This window comes from Salmo salar, chromosome 14 (assembly GCF_965601325.2).
Source record: "Salmo salar chromosome 14, fSalSal1, whole genome shotgun sequence".
Classification (NCBI taxonomy): domain Eukaryota; kingdom Metazoa; phylum Chordata; class Actinopteri; order Salmoniformes; family Salmonidae; genus Salmo; species Salmo salar.
In genome coordinates this window covers 41,021,155-41,044,628 of record NC_138304.1, presented here as the reverse complement: position 1 = coordinate 41,044,628, position 23,474 = coordinate 41,021,155, and the positions used below count along the sequence as shown (strand labels likewise).

General features: G+C 43.8%; 1 protein-coding gene across 1 annotated transcript; it reads right to left on the bottom strand.

Annotated features, from left to right (window-relative positions):
• Positions 1-1,786: 1,786 nt before the first annotated feature.
• Positions 1,787-22,897, bottom strand: onecut3b (one cut homeobox 3b). Its single transcript, XM_014140983.2, has 2 exons — positions 21,502-22,897; positions 1,787-4,993 (listed from the first exon to the last, which is right to left on the bottom strand). Exons 1-2 carry the CDS (start codon positions 22,565-22,567, stop codon positions 4,614-4,616), a joined length of 1,446 nt encoding a protein of 481 aa, XP_013996458.1. The 5' UTR covers positions 22,568-22,897; the 3' UTR covers positions 1,787-4,613.
• Between the last annotated feature and the right edge of the window lie 577 nt (positions 22,898-23,474).

The following is a 23,474-nucleotide window of genomic DNA, read 5'->3' as shown; positions in this document are numbered from 1 at the left end:
ACCACACTACCTCCTTTCCCCTCAGCCCTACCACACTACCTCCTTTCCCCTCAGCCCTACCACACTTCTATACACACCCTCCCAGGATAATTTTTCAGCCTTTCCCACATTCTCCTTTACCTATCCCATTCGTCAGAGTCAAGAAGTGTTTCCCTCATGACAGCCCCCTAGGAATTCATGCGACTGAGAATAAATAAATCGACAAACCATATCAAATGATCAAAAGGCTTCTAGAACACACTGTCCATAAAGAAAACAAACAGTCAAAAGGCTTCTAGAACACACTGTCCATAAAGAAAACAAACAGTCAAAAGGCTTCTAGTACACACTGTCCATAAAGAAAACAAACAGTCAAAAGGCTTCTAGTACACACTGTCCATAAAGAAAACAAACAGTCAAAAGGCTTCTAGAACACACTGTCCATAAAGAAAACAAACAGTAGAAAGGCTTCTAGTACACACTGTCCATAAAGAAAACAAACAGTCAAAAGGCTTCTAGTACACACTGTCCATAAAGAAAACAAACAGTAGAAAGGCTTCTAGAACACACTGTCCATAAAGAAAAACACTTATTAAAGGGCTTCTAGAACACACTATCCATAAAGAAAAACACTTATTTTAGCAGTGACTGATGACTCTCATTGCTAATAACATTGTTGTTATTGTTTCACTACGTAACCTTTACATGAAAGATTTGAGGTATATCAGGATGAATTGTCTACACGTGCCTGCCTAGTCATGACGCCAGCCGGGATAGGGGATAGATGAAGAGGGTTAGAGTGGAGTAGGGTGGAACACTGTGGTTTTGGGAGTAGGTGATTGGCCATCGATTTATCCTATGCTAGTCAATGATAGAGAGGGATCTGAGGGTGTGATTTTGGGAGCAGACACACCACACTCCCATTATAAATAACATGTTATAAATAACATCAAAATATCTCTGGTAGGAGTGTGTGTGTGACAGAATATAGACACAACTCTATCACCTCTATTACATACCTGGGGCATGCTGCACATTAACACCCCACTGCATGCACACACACACACACACACACACACACACACACACACACACACACACACACACACACACACACACACACACACACACACACACACACACACACACACACACACACACACACACACACACACACACACACACACACACACACACACACACACACACACACACACACACACACACACACACACACAGGCACACACACACACACACACAGGCACGCACACACACACACAAACACATGGTCTATGTTAATCAAACCAACACCACCCATGTAAAAATGGATCTCATTCGATGACCCATGTGATCATTTGGTTTAGTACTGAACAATAGAAGCAGGTCTAGTAAAATATACAAAACAAAAGTGCTTTTTGAATTTCAATGTGAATTGTTGCCCCCCCCCTTTCCACCCTGTATGTGCCCCCTTAACCTTGGCATGCGAATAATGAGGTGTGTGTGTGTGTGAGAGTGTGTGTGTGTGTGCAGGTTTGTACTTCTGTGCATGACTGTTTGGTCAGGTGTGTGTTCAGAGCACTCTAACCCATGGTTGAAGGAGAAAGGCACTCAACTCTGTCTGCATATACTGTACCTACCACCTCCCTGTGGTCAGTATGCAGTCAAACTGCTCTGTGTAAGGGATTATGATTTAGGGTGTGTGTGTGTGTGTGTGTGTGTGTGTGTGTGTGTGTGTGTGTGTGTGTGTGTGTGTGTGTGTGTGTGGTGTGTGTGTGTGTGTGTGTGTGTGTGTGTGTGTGTGTGTGTGTGTGTGTGTGTGTGTGTGTGTGTGTGTGTGTGTGTGTGTGTGTGTGTGTGTGTGTGTGTGTGTGTGTGTTAGATTTGAGTCCTGGGTCTAGCGTCAGACTGGCAGCTGAAGTATCTTTGGTATCTGTGGCTGTGTCACAGTCCACTCTATTGTGTGAGGTATACGTCATGTCTCAGCTTCACTTTGGATTTGAACGCAACACTTTTAACATCCTCGCTACAAACCTACAAATGTCTCTTAGTCACCTGTCTCTTCTCTGCCTCTGAGTGAAACCGTCTCTACACCCCCCAGGGTCCCTGTCCGCATCTCCACCTTCAATATGATTATCGCCCGCTAGAAGATGCTACACAAGTGGAAGGAAAAGGATTTCCAAGGTCGGTTTCCACAGTAACCCCCCAAAAATATTTATCTTCCTGGTTCCTGCCTTTTACAGTATGTCCCCCATGAAACCTCTCCAACAGGAAATGAGAGGTCAAAGGTTAAAGAGGAAGTGACATCATCACCCCTTCCTCCACCCAACGTGGTGTCCCATCATTGGAGCTTTCAGCAGAGAGGAATGTAGGGGGCGGTCCAGTTCAGGGGTGAAAATTCAGAGGTCATAAAGAAGTCCTTCGGGAAGTCCAGCTAGGACTCAATCTACTTCATCACACAAGTATTCACAAATATGCACAGTCATTATTTTGTATTTGTTTGTTTCCCTTGAGAATGATCAGTCTTTTTCCATGTTGATTATTATTTTTTTGTCTTTTATATTTTCTGTTTTGTCAACAAGGTGCTTGTTTCCAGTTTCAGCACAACAGAGCACAATAGTCACAACAGAGAAACTTTGTGACTATAGTACTACTTTTTACCCGCATCAATATTATAGAGAGAAAGAAGGAGAAAGAAGAAGAAAGAGAGGAGAGGAGAGGAGAGGAGAGGAGAGGAGAGAGAGCTGAAGCTTGAAAGAAAGAGTTTATTTACAGTTCATTTTCATGATGTTCTGGTTAGTATTGATCATATCCATGAATCCATTGTTCTGAGGTATGGAATGGCCACATCTTCCCGTCCAATTCCTCTCTATAAGGGGATCTAGAATGATGTGTTGGTTGCTATGGCACTGGCCGCCCACAAGGGGGCGTGGTACGTGAGGGAGCTGCACCTGCTCTCTCTGATTATCATAAAAGGGTAAACGTCATTGGCACTCATATCATATTGTGAAGTTTGACCCTTGGGTTTGGCCACTAGAGCAGGGCAGTCCCCTCCCGTTACCTTGATAGGACACTCAACAAGGTCCAGATGATTCCCATCTGATTGTTAGTCTCTGGTACCTAAACACACCCTCCAGTAGCCACATAGTTAACAGCCATACATAATATGGAACCTTAGTCAAATCAACATCAAAAGATGATTATGGATGATAGTCTTGAGACATGTCCTCTGTTCCCAAAACAAAGCAGCTCAGGCTGTGTGTGTGTCTCAAACCGCTCCTTCATCTGCTCTGATCTGAAAGTGCAGGATAGGTGAAACAGTGTAATGACTGATCTTCTGGCATTTGGCTTTCACCTGTCTAGGTCTTATATCAGTGCAGATGAAAGAGCGGAGACGGGTAGACTTTTGAGATGTGATGTCATACAGCAGGGGTAGGCAACAGGCGGCCCACGGGGCAAAACTTGGCAGCGAGTGATTTATTTTTGCCCCGCCAAAGTTTTTAGTAAAAAATAATAATCATAATTTTGGGGGATTTTAGCATTTGGTCAAAAATACTGTCAAATCTCAAGGAATTCAGCAAAAAATGTGTTTAATTTAGGACGTCTGTTCCAAATTATCCCAACGAATAAAAGATTAGACGTGATCGTGCATGTCTCAATGTAATCAAGGAATTCAATTATTGTTATTTTCAAATACAATCTCTTTTTGGGCTTAGTTGTGGTCAATTTGCAGCGTACAAATGATTCTAACTGTGTTCCTGCCCCCTGACCATGCGCCCTTCTCCTGTCACACAGAAACACTCAACAGTGTGCTGTAACGACCAGCAGGTAGCACTGTTGCACGTGCACTGCAGAAAATAGATTGCTGCTCAGAAATCACACCCCTGGAGTGGAATTGTACACCATCACACACACACACACACACACACACACACACACACACACACACACACACACACACACACACACACACACACACACACACACACACACACACACACACACACACACACACACACACACACACACACACAGTGAAAGGTGTATTTTTCTGACTGAGCAGAGGACAAGAGGACATGTCTGCATATTTCTCCTTGCCTTTTTCACACACATGGCCACTGATGTTGTGCAGTTAGGTCTATTACCATGGGCTTGTCTTTGGTGTATTTGCTTGGTCCATTAGTCAAAAACTTAAGCTTGTGGACCGATCAATCCCAAAAGTGAGAGAAAGCTATTCTGTGGGCCTAACTGATCTTAGCTATTTTAGATTTGAACCGACCCTCAGAATTTCTCTGGAACGTTTTTTCTTTGGTTTACTGACAGATTTGCTCAAACTAAAGTGTCTGAGGATAATTTGGGATACCAATACACCCTCCCCAGACCCATTGTGGAGGGTGTATTGGTATCCCAAATTCTTTGATTTCTGACAGACAAAACGAAATGGAGTAAAGGGTGAGATTCAGCACAAAAAGAGGACACCTTCAGACCAATGGTCATACACACCTGATTCAACTCAGTAGTTGAATCAGGTGTGTTAGTGCTGGGCTGGAACAAAAGCATGCACACACTAGAGCCCTCCAGGACCACCAGGGTCAGTGACCTTTGCTTTAGATCCCACCACCCTCTTCCCCTCCCTCTCAGGCCTTGGAGAAGGTGGTAGCAGAGGAGGTGCCCGGTTGTGCCGGGGACGAACCAGCGTTGTTGTTGTTGCCATGAGCATGCATGTGACTGTGCACGCTCCCGTGCACACCCGAGTGCTCATTCCCCTCTGCGCCTCCAGTGGATCCCCAGCGGTCGGCGTGGCAGCGTCGGCGAGCGTTCATGAAGAAGTTGGAGACGGTGGAGAGCTCCAGGCCTAGCTGATGGCTGATGGTGATCTGCATCTCCTTGGATGGACGGCGGTTCTCCCTAAAGATGGCCGCCAGCGTGCGGCGCTGCAGGTCCGTGAATACCAGCCGCTGTTTCTTGGGGACCAGGTTCCTCTCACGACCCTGGTCCTGCTCCTTCCGCTTACAGGCTGCAGAGGAAGAAGATGGGGAGAAGAGAGGGGAGAGTTTAGTTTCCTCCTGTCTTCCAAGCTCTTTCCAAGAGTATTTGCCCATATTGTTGAATTTGGCACTCATTTTACTGGCAATATTGATAATATACAAAAGTATATCTCAAACAGGAACCTACTACATGAAATGGAGAGGGGGTGAAGAGAGGGAGGGAAAGAGTAAGTGGGGAGGAGATAATTAAAGGAGGGATGGAGTAAGTGGGGGGGACATAATTAAAGGAGGGATGGAGTAAGTGGGGAGGAGATAATTAAAGGAGGGATGGAGTAAGTGGGGGGGACATAATTAAAGGAGGGATGGAGTAAGTGGGGGGGACATAATTAAAGGAGGGATGGAGTAAGTGGGGGGGACATAATTAAAGAATGGACGCAGGCGGAGATGAGCAGTATTTCTGTTCTGTGTATTTGAAATATCTATTACTTTTTTAGTATTTTGCCATTTGAATTGCGCTGGGCTGAACTACAATCCAATGTTTGTTGTAACAAAGATACTTTCGAGAGCTGTAATTTGTATTTTCAAAATACTTGTCTATACCATTTTTTATAGCAGTTCAGCCTTCATTGGAATCAGAATTCTGATTACACTATAGTGTGATAAGAGTGTCTGCTAAATGAACTAAATATAAACGGAAAAATTAACAATATAGTATTATTCTAATGAGCTCAGCCCTGAAACAAGGCCAATAATAAATAATAAAACCCAGAGTTCTTTGCGGTTCCTTTAGGTATGTTCATTTCCACATACAGTATATATTTACATTTTGGTCCTTTAGCAGACACTCTTTTCCAGAGCAACTTACAGTCAGTGCATTCAATTAAGTTAGATAAACAACAACATATCACAGTCATAGCAAGTAAAAAGTTTATGTGAACTGTTACTGAGAATGTTGTTGCTGTTCAGCCGGCTACTTGCACATTTATTTTTGTATTGTAAAATAAAAAAATGTATGTATTTTAATTAAATACATTACAAAATTCAAGTATTTTGTAGTTTATTTTATTTCATATTTGGTGATTTTTGCCCATCCTTGGATGCAGGCAGGGTGGGGGAGGAGTGGATGGACAGTTAAAGTGAACAGGTGTAGATGGGAGATGATGGATGGATGAAAAGACAGATTGATTGTCAGGTGGAATGGTGGAGGGACAGACGGATGGAAGGATAAAATGAAGGAATAATATAGTGAATGGACAGGGCATCTGGGTGATGGAGAGGTGAGAGTGATAGAGTGGGAGGACAGATCAAAACAAAAGAGGGGATAGGAGGAGAGGTGTAGTTACCCAACGGAGACATGATGGGATTTTGAGAGAAACAGGAGTGAGATGGGAGTTAGTTCAGCTAGCTAGTGTGTGTGTGTGTGTGTGTGTGTGTGTGTGTGTGTGTGTGTGTTAATTCCATTTTGAGATGAACTAGTTATTATTGGTAATCACTGTAATATTGCTTACATCATGAGTTAGAAGTGGAAATACTGTTGCCTTGACAGTGATCGGCCTTGTGTCTCTCTGCGCTGCATTGGTAGCTAGTGGAGTGGTGGAGTGGAGAGTATTTTCTTGCTTTGTCGGCTGCTATAGTAGGCCTAGCGTTTCTGAGCCGTTCTGTACTGCTGCCCTAAAAGCTGCAATGATTGATTTTCCGCGGTTTTCTCCTGAACACTTGGTCCAGTAATCAGGGCTCCCTTCCCCACCCAATCGATCCATATTGATCCACGAGCCCGCGGTGTGTGTGTGTGTGTGTGTGTGTGTGTGTGTGTGTGTGTGTGTGTGTGTGTGTGTGTGTGTGTGTGTGTGTGTGTGTGTGTGTGTGTGTGTGTGTGTGTGTGTGTGTGTGTGTGTGTGTGTGTGTGTGTGTGTGTGTGTGTGTGTGTGTGTGTGTGTGCTGTGTGTGTGTACACCCGTGTGCATGCTTGAGCACGTGCGCGAGTCCACTCACGGCAGGGGAGAGAGCGGGAGCGAGCATGTGACAGACAGCCAGAGAAGAAATTGTTTATCTCGGGAGGAACAAAGAGCCGTGGTCAGACTGGTATTGAAGTTATAGAAAAACACAAAGGAATGCCTTTCCTCCTCTTACAGTGTGTGTGTGTGTGTGTGTGTGTGTGTCTCTGTGTGTGTGTGTGTGTGTGTGTGTGTGTGTGTGTGTGTGTGTGTGCTCTGTGTGTGTGTGTGTGTGTGTGTGTGTGTGTGTGTGTGTGTGTGTGTGTCTCTGTGTGTGTGTGTGTGTGTGTGTGTGTGTGTGTGTGTGTGTGTGTCTCTCTGTGTGTGTGTGTGTGTGTGTGTCTCTGTGTGTGTGTGTGTGTGTGTGGCTCTGTGTGTGTGTGTCTCTGTGTGTGTGTGTGCGTGCGTGTGTGTGTGTGTGTGTGTGTGTGTGTGTGTGTGTGTGTGTGTGTGTGTGTGTGTGTGTGTGTGTGTGTGTGTGTGTGTGTGTATCTGACTGAGAGTAATGTTCTCTGCAATGTGGAGGTGCTGTATGAAAATGATGGATGACTGAATGGCAGGTTTAGACCACAGCAGTAAACAGATTTGACTGTGTGGAGGCGATCAATATGTGTGTGTGTGTGTGTGTGTGTGTGTGTGTGTGTGTGTGTGTGTGTGTGTGTGTGTGTGTGTGTGTGTGTGTGTGTGTGTGTGTGTGTGTGTGTGTGTGTGTGTGTGTGTGTGTGTGTGTGTGTGTGTGTGTGATGATTTGGCAGTGAGGTTGATGTGTGGGGGGGGGATGTGAATGTGTGTGGTCTGTTTTTATACTGTAGGCTGTGTGTGTGGTCTGTTTTTATGTCTCTGAAAGCATGGCATGCTGACCTTCATACATCCCCATTACTCCAAATATCTGACCAGTTATTTTCTGACATTTATTATTCCATTCAGGCTAATATGATATATCTCGGGTTTGTTTGTCCTTCAGTCATATAGGTAGTAATTACTCAACTAATTGTCTCTCTCCAAGTCTTCAGTCTGGCATTAACAATTGTGGACTGACACATGCACACACACACACACGTACCACACTTCACACTAACTCTATAGTGTTCCACTTTTCTCCACATTCTGGGTCAAAAGCACAGCAGCAGTCCATCCACTCCAGTCTGCTTCGTCTGTTGCTCCCCTTGCTGTTCTCAATTGTTTTAATTTGCCCTCAGATTGATAGTCCCCATATCGATTGATCTGCTCTTCAAACCCATTTCAAGGAACGTTTATTCAATTCATTTAGGCTCGGCCTTGCCAAGCTCTCCCCTGGCTTTCTAAGTGACGTTTCAACTCAACTCAATACTGACTAATGTAATGACTGAATGCTAGTGCTAATATACTGATAATTTTATACGTAATGCCTGTTTTCAGACAACTGCTGCTACCGGCCATTTTACAATGCCAACACCACTCTCCCCTCAGTTTCTCTCCTATTAGCTCAACCAGTAGCATCGCAAACACTGGAGAGACAGACCCCCACGGTAGACCTACAGCATAGCCTACATGGAAAATCGACTGTACAAGAAGTTAACTAATACTGCACTAGGAGGTAACTTTGTCTTAGCATGACCTTCATCCACATATCAATGTTATTCCAAACGTCGCTTTTTTGTGTCAACAATTAGACAATTAGGCAATTAGGCAGTTTGTCTAGTTACCCCCAGGACTCTACTTAGAATGGTCAATACATTTTAGCTATATCTTTCTACATAATATTGTTCTTACAGATGCATACTATTATCCAGAGAGACTTACGGAGTGAGACTTAACCTCTGGGTTAATTCTAATCAAACCAACTGCATCAAGCACCATTCAAGTTACTTTCAATTTATACGGTGAAAGGTCAAAGACGCTTCCTCTATACTTAAGCAATAATGCATGAGAGGGTGTGGTATATGACCAGTATACCACAGCTAAGGGCTGTTCTTTAGCACAACGAAATGCGGAGGGCCCGGATACAGCCCTTAGCCGTGGTATATTGGCAATATACCACAAACCCCTGAGGTCCCTTATTGTTATTATAAACTGCTTACCAACGTAATTAGAGCAATAAAAATAAATGTTTTGTCATACCCCTGGTATACCTGATATACCACGGCTTTCAGCCAATCAGTATTCAGGACTCGACCCACCCAGTTTATACTTCATGTTTTGATACATGACTGCCACTGAGTTGTTAGAATCTGTGGTAATCAACCACAAATCTCAAATCCAGGTTTGTTTTGCGCAGTTACCACAGCATTCAAATAATTGATTTACAGATATTTACCAAGAACAACCGTACACTGTAGACCTACTCTCTCCTTCCCATGCAGTCTCTTTCCTTTTTGAAAGGTTAAATTGCAAAAGAAAGGAAGTTTAGCATCCCTCCTCATAATGATTGGCTCCCACACTTACAACGTCATGTACGCGTGACGTCACACTTAAAGATGAGAAGGGTAGCAGGTGGTAGGTTGAGCTATACTTCCTTACTGTGAGCTCTGCCACTTGACAGCGTGGAGGACATGGAGGAAACATGAGAGATAGCTTAGATAGGGCCTGTACACAGGGATTTACAGTGTAAGGATATAGTAGGCCTAATCTAGGGATTAGGGTATTGGGAGATAGTACCCTTATAGGAAGCTACCTTGGACTCAGGTCAGGATCATAGGATGGACATTATTTAGGCTGGAAAAGGCACCAGGGTAGCCTACATAAAGGCGCTGATGACTTCCAACTGATGCAAATATCCGTGTGTTTGTTAATAAATAAATAAAATGTTCGGAGCACAGTTTGGGTTAAAGTAACTATGTTATTATAGGTTTATACACTTGCAAAAGCTTATCTGAAATATTTGCATAAAACGCATGGAAAAATATGCAAATAGGCATGTGCGAACAGCAAACACTGCAAAAATCCTGACCCAAACATCGGCAAGCATGGGATTATGTATAAACACTTCAATGCATATGTATTATCTTAGGTTTGATGATGAAAATGTTATTTCATTAAAATGACTGTGTTTTCAAAGGATCCTTAAAGGTGCTGTATCTTGCCCTCCCAGCTTTAAGAGTGGACCATGTGTGTGTGTGTGTGTGTGTGTGTGTGTGTGTGTGTGTGTGTGTGTGTGTGTGTGTGTGTGTGTGTGTGTGTGTGTGTGTGTGTGTGTGTGTGTGTGTGTGTGTGTGTGTGTGTGTGTGTGTGTGTGTGTGTGTGTTCATAACTGACCGCACCGTGCTGCTATAGCGGTGTGCCTGGGACCGAGGCTGGGGCGGAATGACGTGATCGCGTTTTGCGTGCGGTGAGACGAGCCTTCTCCCTTACCGGCCGGACTACTGCAGGCGAGAAACAGTTTATGTCAATCAATCACTGTCCGTCACACCTTTGAGATCTACGCTCATTGATTGTATTGATTAGAACCAATGCATTCTGTAAAGTCAACGGTTGGGTTCCCACAAAGGCATGCCAAGCAACAGCCGTCCCTACATTAGAAGCTGCTGTAATTAATTGAAAATTTATTGATTTTGCTGAAACATTTCGTTCATTTGTTGATGAAATCCTTTGCTTTCTAATGTAGCCTAAGCCAAGCAAGTAATTGCAGTTGAATTATCTTGTCGTTGCTACTACACCTTTCAATGTGCATTTACATTATATATTCATTGCAGCTATTATTTTAGCAAACTGTAACAATGAATGTTTGGGAAAATAATTCACAATATTGTGAACCTAAATATTTCCGAAATGTAGAGATTCTTCCTAGCCATTTGTTATTCGCGGCATAGCCTATAAAGTGAAAGGAGACAACTCTGCTGTTTATTCGATAGGACAATAAGGTTTCAGAAATAGTTTGTTATGCATTTTATTCTTAAAAGCTATCCTATTGTGCACACGAGGTTTATTCAAAACAGTTTCTTCTATGGTGTTTGTAGTGTGGGGCAGTGCTTGACCTGGAAAAGTTTTCGGTGGTCATTTCGGTGCGGGTACTGTTTATATGTAAGTGCAGGAGCTCCACAAAACTTTTGAGATACTATAAGAGAAACAGGAGCTCAAGCAGTAGAACATTTCAGGTGCCGGTTAGCTCCTGCCAAGTCAAGCACTGGTATTAGTTGAAAAGGCCATGCCTGCGCCTCTCGGTATCCGGAGTGGCGCAGCGGTCTAAGGCACTGCACCTCAGAGCTAGAGACGTCACTACAGACCCTAGTTCGATTCCAGGCTGTATCACAAACGGGCGTGATTGAGAGTCCAATAGGGCGGCGCACGATTGGCCCAGCGTCGTTCGGGTTAGGGTTTTTCCGGGGTAGGCCGTCATTGTAAATAAGAATTTGTTCTTAACTGACTTGCCTAGTTAAATAAAGGTTCAAAAGATACAAATGTATAGCCTATGTGTCACAGGCTCTTAAGGCTAATTTAATTTGGCTACACGGTGAAAATAAGGGGCTTTAGAGTTCAGAACATGGTTCAGTTTTTCCTCCAAATTATGGATAACATTACAATTATAATATGTAGCAACAAATTGAATAAATAAATGAAACTAAGGAAACCGAGAAATAAGTGGTGCGTATGTATCGTATTTATTCAGGCATATTTACAATTGTTTATGAAAATAGGAAAAAGTAACTGAAGTTCTGTATGTGGATTTGTGTACATTTAGATCATATCATGCACGACTTGACTATTTCAGCAAGCCATGTTTTACTTTTCCGCCGTTTGGCTGTGAGAAAAAGAGACAAATATATGTATCTTTAAAGTGGGCTTATTTACATCATTAGTTGCTGTATTTATTTTGGTACATTTTCGTCAAATAATTTTATCAGTGAAATATACATAGAAGTAGGCAACAAATATATTATTATTACAAAAGATAAATCAAATAAACAGGTGACCGTTCCTCATGTTATGCGCATGTTTCCGTCTTCCATTTAATTGAATTGAAGTTGTGTAAATGTAACGTTAGTGTTATTATTGTACATTCTAAACATGAGAATAGGTGTAAATTCTACAGAAATATCCACACACACACACACACACACACACACACACACACACACACACACACACACACACACACACACACACACACACACACACACACTCACACACACACACACACACACACACACACACACAGGTTTCAAGTAGCCTAGTGAATGCACTGCAGGGTTTAAAAAAACGGACATTTGGGGAATAGGGACTGGCTAAGTCAGCTTGTCATCTTTTTAAGGGGCACAATGTTGCCGCCAAACGTGATATATTCCAGTCAGAATACAAATACGAATGCTGTTGTTATTTGTGCCAACTTTGTTCAGTCCATGGACAGCGCCTATACGGAGAGAATGAATGGTCAGAACCACGGACAGCGCCTATACTGAGAGAATGAATGGTCAGAACCACGGACAGCGCCTATACTGAGAGAATGAATGGTCTGAACCACGGACAGCGCCTATATTGAGATAATGAATGGTCAGAACCACGGACCGCGCCAATACTGAGAGAATGAATGGTCAGAACCACGGACAGCGCCTATATTGAGAGAATGAATGGTCAGAACCACGGACCGCGCCAATACTGAGAGAATGAATGGTCAGAACCACGGACAGCGCCAATACTGAGAGAATGAATGGTCAGAACCACGGACCGCGCCAATACTGAGAGAATGAATGGTCAGAACCACGGACAGCGCCAATACTGAGAGAATGAATGGTCAGAACCACGGACAGCGCCAATACTGAGAGAATGAATGGTCAGAACCACGGACAGCGCCAATACTGAGAGAATGAATGGTCAGAACCACGGACCGCGCCAATACTGAGAGAACTATGTTCAGACCTACGAACAGCACATCTCCAGCCGAACCCTCCCAGCTGAGCGTGTCTACGAATTTTCATGCAGAGATCTGATCCCCAGTCTTTCATTACCTTTTACAAGGCTAAACATAATTGGACAATTTAGGCTTTTTTTATGTTTTAAAATTAATTCCTCCGTTACAGCCCAGATGAGAGAATGATTGTATATGTTATGTAAATATTGACCTATTCTCCTTTGATAGTCTTCATAACACTAATAATAATAATAATAATGGATGTTATATAGCGCTACCCAAACCTTAAGCCTTAACCATTCTGAGTTAATGCCTAACCTTAACCATTCGGAGTTAATGCCTAACCTTAATCATTTGGAATTAATGCCTGAACTTGGATTGCAACTTCGAAATTTGACGTTTGAGAAACATGGATGAAGATGTAATTCTGAGACTGGGAGAGCTGGTAGCAGTAAACATGGATGTTTGTTCTGTAGTAGCGGGGAGGACCATTGATGGGAGAGTCAATGATGCAGAGGGGGGAGGAGGGGGAGGAAAGGGGAGGGATGGATCTGCTCGGCTGGCTTCTGCTGGTGCAGTGCCAGAGATGGAGGGAGACAGAGAGAGAGAGAGAGCAGAGGAGAGGAAATCGATACCGATTCTGAGCGAGTCAGATAAGCCTGAACAATGTATAGTGCAGACACACTGTATAACCCAATCACACATGTACACACCACACACAAACACAAACACACACGCACACGCACACACACGCACACGCACAGTACAATGTGCATGCATGCCTCCATAAAGATGCATTACATACCCCATAAACCATACCAACCTTTAAAAACGAAATGACATCACAAGCCTGGATTGCATTAAGGTGGTTTTGCTGACATAAGCAGAAATAGATCGTTACTATGGCAGACTACATACACTAGAATCCTCTGTTAAAAAACACTGCCTTTGTCTTGCGAGGGCTATTCTATGTAAATATGTCTCCTTTCTACAATATATTCTTTATCATAAAATTACTTTCAGGCTTCAATAAAGGTTCAATTCAAAAGTGTTAGGAAATGCAGTTGTTGTTGACCACAGATTTAACCAGTGCATTCTTAGTAACCCAGTTATCTTAGTGTCTGAGGTGTGATGTTGGTGTTTTTCTACAGGTTTAAACAGCATGTTAAACACAATTCTGTTAACCACACATTTGGCTTTGCTTACCCAGAAGTGAGTCTCTTACAAGGGCTTCACCACTCTACTCTTCCTTCTCTCTCTTCCTTCCACTCTCCTCCATCTCCCTCTCCCTCATGCTTATCAATTATTAAAGTCTCTATCGATCCATTCACTACCCTACCTCTATCAGCCTGTTCACACAAAGCCCAAACTCCCCAACCCTGAATCAATCCCAGCTCTCGCTCTCTTTTTTCACATATCACTCTGTTTTTGTTTACGTTTTGATAGAGTTTGTTTACTTGCAGCGATCTGAACATTTTTATTTATTTGCATAAACAAAGAACACGGCTAAACTACAGATTGGCATTAATCTTTCATAGACGGCATCAAAGACATTGGTCTACAGTATATATGAATGGCGCTGGCAGTGTTGGGGTATGGGCGCCCCCACAACAGAGCGATAAGGGTATAATTAAGCAATAAGCCACGAGGGGGTGTGGTATATGGCCAATATACCACGGCTAAGGGCTGTTCTTCCGCACGACACAACGCGGAGTGTCTGGACAACGCGGAGTGTCCCTTAGCCATGGTATATTGGCCATGCATCACAAACCCCGAGGTACCTTATTGATATTATAAACTGGTTACCAACGTAATTAGAGCAGTAAAAATACATGTTTTGTCATACCAGTGGTATACGGTCTGATATACCATGGTTGTCAGCCAATCAGCATTCAGGGATCGAACCACCCAGTTTATAAATAGTGTTATTCCATTCTGTAGATCACATTTCTAATAATAACGTCTAATAATAACAGCAATATTCTGAGCATTGAACCCCAATGTATATGATCAAGCAACATCTGACTTATGATCAGATTGTTCGCTCTGTCCCAGTTCTACCTCCACTATCACGAATAACACACCTGGGACCAGCTGTCCATTCAGAACCACAGTGCAGTCTGAATGATCAGGAACATGGACAGCTCCCCACCTGGCGCCATGTATCTCACACAGCTCAGCTGGTATGGCTGAATCACATATGTTAGTGCTGGGCTGGAGCGAAAGCATGCCTACCTTGTAGCTCTCTAACATCATGGTGAACACCAACTGACAGTCGCAGAGAAAGAATGAACCACAAAGACAACTGTTGTACACCACAGACCAAATCCTGACTTAACAATATGTTAATTAGCAGGCACTTTTATCCAAAGCAACATACAGTCATGCCTGCATACATTTAACATATGGGTGGTCCAGGGAATCAAACCCACTACCCTGGGGTAACAAGCACCATGCTCTACCAACTGAGCTAAAAAGGATAACTTAGTGGTCCAATGCAGACGTTTTTATATTAATATCAAAACATTTCTGGGTTTTATATTAAAATTGTCAAAAAGAAGAAGAAAAATGCTTCTTAGCAAAGCAATATTTTTGCTAGAATAGTCTGGGAGTGGTCTTAGTGAGGAGAGGAAAACTGAAAACTAGCTGTGATTGGCAGAGAGGTTTGGAACTCTCTTTCTTATTGGTCTGTTAACTAATTTAAAACCAAAACTCCATCCCACCAAAACATTTTGAAATTTCACGTGGTCTTTTCAAACAGCTCTTACACTAAAATGACACAATAGATTTGTAGCTTTTCCTCCTCACATGTATCACATTATAGCAGATGGATTTCCTTCTATCCTCAAGCTTTATCCCACAACTCTGTTTCCTGCAGTGTGTGGGTTTCCAGACCTCGAGCTTTATCCCACAACTCTGTTTCCTGCAGTGTGTGGGTTTCCAGACCTCGAGCTTTATCCCACAACTCTGTTTCCTGCAGTGTGTGGGTTTCCAGACCTCAAGCTTTAACCATCAACTCTGTTTCCTGCAGTGTGTGGGTTTCCAGACCTCAAGCTTTATCCCACAACTCTGTTTCCTGCAGTGTGTGGGTTTCCAGACCTCGAGCTTTAACCATCAACTCTGTTTCCTGCAGTGTGTGGGTTTCCAGACCTCGAGCTTTATCCCACAACTCTGTTTCCTGCAGTGTGTGGGTTTCCAGACCTCGAGCTTTAACCATCAACTCTGTTTCCTGCAGTGTGTGGGTTTCCAGACCTCGAGCTTTAACCATCAACTCTGTTTCCTGCAGTGTGTGGGTTTCCAGACCTCGAGCTTTAACCATCAACTCTGTTTCCTGCAGTGTGTGGGTTTCCAGACCAATGAAGCAGCCTGTCCAGTGCTAGTGGCAATCATAATGGATGATAGGTTATGTTTTTGTGATGTATTGCAGAGAAGATGGCAGAGACAAAATGAGAGAGAGAGAGAAAGTAAGACAGAGACACAGACAGACAGACAGACAGACAGACAGACAGACAGACAGACAGACAGACAGACAGACAGACAGACAGACAGACAGACAGACAGACAGACAGACAGACAGACAGACAGACAGACAGACAGACAGACAGAGTGAGCGGGGGTTGGGGTTGGGGTTGGGGTTGGGAATGGGAAGCAGCTTTATTGATTTCCTATGTGCAAAGCCAGGCAAACAGGGAAAGGACAGAGCCACACTATTAATGACAATCACTAGCACAGCTATATGGCTACAGCTATCTATCTATCTATCTATCTATCTATCTATCTATCTATCTATCTATCTATCTATCTATCTATCTATCTATCTATCTATCTATCTATCTATCTATCTATCTATCTATCTATCTATCTATCTATCTATCTATCTATCTATCTATCTATCTATCTGTCTGTCTGTCTGTCTGTCTGTCTGTCTGTCTGTCTGTCTGTCTGTCTGTCTGTCTGTCTGTCTGTCTGTCTGTCTATCTATCTATCTATCTACCTACCTACCTACCTACAGTTGAAATTGGAAGTTTACATACACCTTAAAAGTTTGGTAAGCTACTAATGACCATCAGCAACATCAGAGCTTGGAGAAGCCTAATTACCATGACTAAACGGTCACGTGGAATTTGACTGCCTTCATAACTCGTGACGACCAGTGTAGCGGTAATACGGTCACCGCAACATACAATACAACATATATATACAGTTGAAGTCAGAAGTTTACATACACCTTAGCCAACTACATTTAATCTCAGTTTTTCATAATTCCTGACATTTAATCCTAGTAAAAAATTCCCTGTCTTAGGTCAGTTAGGATCACCACTTTATTTTAAGAATGTGAAATGTCAGAATAATAGTAGAGAGTATGATTTATTTCAGCTTTTATTTCTTTCATCACATTCCCAGTGGGTCAGAAGTTTACAAACACTCAATTAGTATTTGGTAGCATTGCCTTTAAATTGTTTAACTTGGGTCAAACGTTTCGGGTAGCCTTCCACAAGCTTCCCACAATAAGTTAGGTGAATTTTGGCTCATTCCTCCTGACAGAGCTGGTGTAATTGAGTCAGGATTGTAGGCCTCTTTGCTCGCACACGCTTTTTCAGTTCTGCCCACAAATCTTCTATAGGATTAAGGTCAGGGCTTTGTGATGGCCACTCCAATACCTTGACTTTGTTGTCCTTAAGCCATTTTGCCACAACTTTGTAAGTATGCTTGGGGTCATTGTCCATTTGGAAGACCCATTTGCGACCAAGCTTTAACTTCCTGACTGACGTCTTGAGATGTTGCTTCAATATATCCACATAATTTTCCTGCCTTATGGTGCCATCTATTTTGTGAAGTGCACCAGTCCCTCCTGCAACAAAGCATCCCCACAACATGATGCTGCCACCCCCGTGCTTCATGGTTGGGATGGTATTCTTCGGCTTGCAAGCCTCCCCCTTTATCCTCCAAACATAACGATGGTCATTATGGCCAAACAGTTCTATTTTTGTTTCATCAGACCAGAGGACATTTCTCCAAAAAGTACGATCTTTGTCCCCATGTGCAGTTGCAAACTGTAGTCTGGCTTTTTTATGGCGGTTTTGGAGCAGTGGCTTCTTCCTTGCTGAGCGGCCTTTCAGGTTATATCGATATAGGACTCGTTTTACTGTGTATATAGATACTTTTGTACCTGTTTCCTCCAGCATCTTCACAAGGTCCTTTACAGTTGTTCTGGGATTGATTTGCACTTTTCGCACCAAAGTACGTCCATCTCTAGGAGACAGAACGCGTCTCCTTCCTGATCGGTATGACGGCTGAGTCGTCCCATGGTGTTTATACTTGCGTACTATTGTTTGTACATGTGAACGTGGTACCTTCAGGCGTTTGGAAATTGCTCCCAAGGATGAACCAGACTTGTGGAGGTCTACAATTTTATTCTGAGGTCTTGGCTGATTTCTTTTGATTTTCCCATGATGTCAAGCAAAGAGGCACTGAGTTTGAAGGTAGGCCTTGAAATACATCCACAGGTACACCTCCAATTGACTCAAATGATGTCAATTAGCCTATCAGAAGCTTCTAAAGCCATGACATCATTTTCTGGAATTTTCCTACCTGTTTAAAGGCACAGTCAACTTAGTGTATGTAAACTTCTGACCCACTGGAATTGTGATACAGTGAATTATAAGTGAAACAATCTGTCTGTAAACAATTGTTGGAAAAATGACTTGTGTCATGCACAAAGTAGATGTCCTAACTGACTTGCCAAAACTATAGTTTGTTAACAAGAAATTTGTGGAGTGGTTGAAAAACGAGTTTTAATCACTCCAACCTAAGTGTATGTAAACTTCCGACTTCAACTCTATATATCTATCTACCTATCTATCTGGCTTTTTCACTGTATTTTTTTGATTTGCATCCTATCAGGAAAAGGTTGCACCAGTATCCGTTCTGTAGCTGTACAACTTCAAACAACTCTTGCACTGTCTGACCTGCGGAGTAGACAGTGTGACAGTGCAGAGGAATCAGTGGTATTGACTGTAACACCTGTAGACAGTGTGACAGTGCAGAGGAATCAGTGGTATTGACTGTAACACCTGTAGACAGTGTGACAGTGCAGAGGAATCAGTGCTATTGACTGTAACACCTGTAGACAGTGTGACAGTGCAGAGGAATCAGTGGTATTGACTGTAACACCTGTAGACAGTGTGACAGTGCAGAGGAATCAGTGGTATTGACTGTACTACAAGAACACCATCTCCAACAACCTGCTAGCTGCTTCAACAGTCTGTGTCCTTATGGACCCCTGAACTAGCCTGCTGATCCAGTTTGTTTGTGATTTTACCTACTCCTTTTTTTGTGTTGGTTCAATGCCTTGCCAAATATGTATGGTATGATAACGAGATAGAAGGATTGGGACCAGGCTACTCTTGAGCACATACACACAGGAAACTTGGTTGTGATTTGGTGCGATCATCATTTCAACTCAACACATGCTTGCTGACACACAAACACACACACAAAGGCTTACACACACACACACACACACACACACACACACACACACACACACACTTATCATGAGTCAATAACTCATCAGCCATTCAGATGTATATGATTTAATTGAAACTTGTGGGGAGGGGTACTAAAATCAACCCCTCTACTAATCACAAAAGAATGCACACCACTGCACCGTGTTCAGAGTGATCTTCCCTTTGACAGATTAGAACGAACAAAAGACACACATGTAATGGGATTACATATAAGCTTTGTATGACTTAGCCTAGTTATTTCTACACTTTGTTTATGAGTAAATTAAACTATTAACGCATATGAACGGAAATGATGTCAATGGGATATTCAGCTATTGTACAGGGTGAGAACGTTTTCACCATGATTAGGAGACGGAACCTTTATATAACAAGGCAAGTCAGTTAAGAACAAATTCTTATTTACTATGACGGCCTACAAAAAGGCAAAAGGCCTCTTGCGGGATGGGGGCTGGGAATAATATAATTAAAACATGACGAATGTGTCCGTGGCAAGAAAATTCCTTTGCACGAAAATAGTTTGTATTTTATAGTAAATGGTTTTCTATGGCCAAGGGATAGGCTCGACAGCATTTGAAATATCGAAATAAACTTAACAGGCAGGTAACCCGTGATACAAGTCAGTATTCGGTATTCGACCTGGCAACTAAACGTCTGCGTCACCAAAGCAGGAGGAAGCCAGTGGTAGACAGACGGGACAACCCATAGGCCTATCTAGTCTAATTTTAGACCTTAAACTACAAAAGCTGCCTAAATGAAAAGCCGGCGCGGCCATGTGGTTAGCTGTCTTTCAGGTCTGGATTCGAATATTGATCCATGTGCCACATTTAAAAGGGGAGAGTGAGAACTCGTGTATTGACCGTGCAGCCAGAGGTCACGCGCCCATCTGACGCGCTCTCCTCCCGCGCGACTGGTTTGTAGGTTGGCATGTATTGTTATGAATCTTGCCCTGGAGGCAGAACTGAACAGAACTGTAAAAAATCTGCTATATCGTAAAAATTCATGATAACAAAAATGTGCTTTTTGGTCTTAATTGAAGGTTAGGGTTAAACATTAGGGTTAGCAGTGTGGTTATGGTTATGGTTATAAGGTTAGGTTTAAACTCAGTTTGTATGACTTTGTGGCTATGCCAGCGTGCCAGCTTGTGACCTCTCTGCAGTGCTGCCTCCAGAACAATACTCATGACAATAAATACCAACCTGCGACTAGTTTAGGCCTTTATGTTCAAGCTGGCCGAGCAAGCGGGACCCATGAGAGGGAGTGACTGTGTGGGTGACATGCTTGGAACATATGGGATTCACTAGAGAAAACCACGATGGACAGGACGACATGTTTTAGACACCAAGTTGTATGTGTTTAGTCTCTGTCGCCTCCCTTATTATTTTGCGTATTGTATAGTTCTAGGCCACTAGCTATATTTTAATTCTCGCCTAATAGTTTTCCCCTATTATTAAAGCACACAATGTAAAGAACTTTGTGATGTCTGTCTGTAAATGTCAAGTGCTCTACAAATGCAATTTATTATTACACACACACATCCGGCCTGGCGCGTGACAGAGCACACATATCCCCATAATACACCGAGCCTCATATTAGCCTGACATGACTATGAAATGTCCAGGTCCTCTCAACGGTTATATCAGGCTGCATGGGTAGCCGACAAAAACCGGGTTAACGTTGGGCTGAGGTGTAACGGTGTGCATGCAGTTTCTCTTGGAACGTGTCACACCAACAAATGCTGACAGATATATCATGCAATCACTTTCACTGTACCCCAGATACTGTATCTCTCAACAACAACAAAAACGGTGATTTAAAAAGAGAGAAAGATTCTCTCACAAAGTCTGATCTGAAGTTTAAGACGTACTTGGTCTCGTTTCTGTCGCACCCGTTTTCACTGACTATGGTGCTGAATCGTTTGGAAGTTGTGGATTTGTCTGACGTGTATAACTTTCGTTTTACTGTGATTTTCTTTCAACGCTGGGCGTCTTTAGCCTAAAATAAGTGATATATAGCATATCAGATTAATTATAGTAGCCTATACAGCTAGTTATTTGTCGTAACATTAAATAGAGAGGGTTTGACAAAAGAGTGAACACACTACGCTTCTATGCGTAAAACGTCAATAGTTACGATCGGCTGTTCAACACGCAGCCCACACGAGAAAGGCCGTGAGACCAGAAGCATCTTACCCGCCAACCGAAGGGCAGACATCCGCTGAAACTCGGGCTCCTGGAGCCACTTCCACATTCTCCTAAACGTCTCCCGGCCTGACTTGAGTTTACTCCACGGCTTGGGGTTCCGCAGAAGATCCGAGAGGGTTCCTTGGGACCGACATAGGATCCTCTGGGCGAAAATCGCCTGGGGAATTGAGTAACGCTTCAGCTCTGCCGTTATCCGTTGAGCCACCTCTTTCGTGTTGATCTCCTCTGCCTGCCCTCCCGACCCTCCTCCCTGGCCGGACCCAGCCCCGTGCCTCTCTCGCTCGGCCAGCATCGCTGCCCCATTGGCCTGGGAGTGAAGGTGGCTGTGCGGATGGTGCATCCCGTTGAGGTTGGACATCATGCCATGCCCATGGCCACCTAAACCCCTGGCAAGGTGCTCCTCGCTCCGGGACAGCATTGCGGCGTGGGACTCGAAGCCTGTCACGGGAGAGAGCATCTTGGCATCATTACTAAGGTGAGCACTTGGACCGTAGGCTGAGAGCGTCTGCTGGGAGTTGTGCAAAGAGCCGAGGCCGTTGGACAACGGGGAGAGTGACCCATGGACCATGCCGGACATATCTTTAGGGTAGTGGCCGTACAGGTTTCCCATAGACGCCAGCCCCCGGTGGTCATCCCTCATCAACGTAAAGCTCCCGCTGACGTTCCCCGCGGAGAGTCGCTGGTGGGCGGCTGCGTGGTGGTGGGAGTGTGGGTGTGGGTGGTGGAACTTGTCGGAGACCGTGGATATGGGAGGTAGGTGCTGGAGAGGGGTCAGTGTGGTGTAGGTGTTGCTCAGGCTCATCCCGGACTCGCACATGCTCATAGCCGGGTGGAGGTGGCCAGAGAGCGCCGAGGGGTCTGTCCGATAGTCCCCGGTACCATCCAGGATCGCGGCCATACTGGACACCATGGCCGACCGGCCGTGTGTGTGAGAAACCAGGTTCCTGTGTGAAGGGGCGGAGGACTGCCGGGCGTGCGTGGAGCTCATCAGTTCCCCGGCCTGTGAGTGCGAGACGCCGTGGAGGTTTCCAAGGTTTTCCATTGTGAGTTCCATCACTGAAAGAATCTATCTTCCTTGATCCCACCTCCCTCCCCTCCCTCTCTCTCCCGCTCCTTCTCGGTCCTTTCACTCAGACTCACACACACAGAGGCGCGCGCTCACTCTCCCTCTCTCAGACTCCTGAAGTGATAATATTACCAAACGATCTCAAAACCAATCCATTGATTAGAGTTTTTCTCCAGTCAATCCAACATGGTTTTTGTAAATAATTTATCTTGTTCCAAGGTAGGTAAATATCGCGTAAAGTCCTCGTCCACGTTTGGCTGTGTTGTTGTCCTGTGTTATAGGCGCTCGTTTGCTATATCTCATCCCTTGTCCAACAGCACTTCCACTGAAAATTGGCTGAGCCGGGTATCAAGATGTATGTGGGCGCGCCCCTGTGTATTTAAAACGGGGGCGGTTACGCGCATTATAGTCGTGTGGGATTCACAGACAGAACACACTGTATATGTGTGAAGGGTATGCACTGGGCACACACTGGTTGAATAAACGTTGTTTCCACGTAATTTCAATGAATATACGTTGAACCAATATGGAATATACGTTGAACTGACGTCTGTGCCAGTGGGTCTGGCATCAAGTCATGCACCTGTTTATGTGTGTGTGTGTGTGTGTGTGTGTGTGTGTGCGCGTGTGTGTGTGCGCGCGCGCGTGCTTGAGCGATTTAAATGTAAAAGTCAAATGCTTTTAAAAGTAACAAACTCCAATCTATGTCTCCGAGTATGCGTCATCACAATATGCGCACAATTTGATTTTATTCACTCTGCACAAGTGCCCCTTTTACAGATAAACGTTGTTTTCCCACGGAGTGAATGGTTTGGCATTTATGCGCTTAGTGATAAACCTGATCAATGTATTGATTGACAGAGATGAATGATGTGGCCTGACCCTGTTAGGGGGT

Bases quoted from the DNA above. Each gene is read 5' to 3' on its own strand.
- onecut3b (XM_014140983.2), bottom strand. From the start codon at position 22,567: ATGGAACTCACAATGGAAAACCTTGGAAACCTCCACGGCGTCTCGCAC. The intron at 4,994-21,501 runs GTAAGATGCTTC...CTTCCTCTGCAG, and splicing joins GTCTGCCCTTCGGTTGGCGG to CCTGTAAGCGGAAGGAGCAG.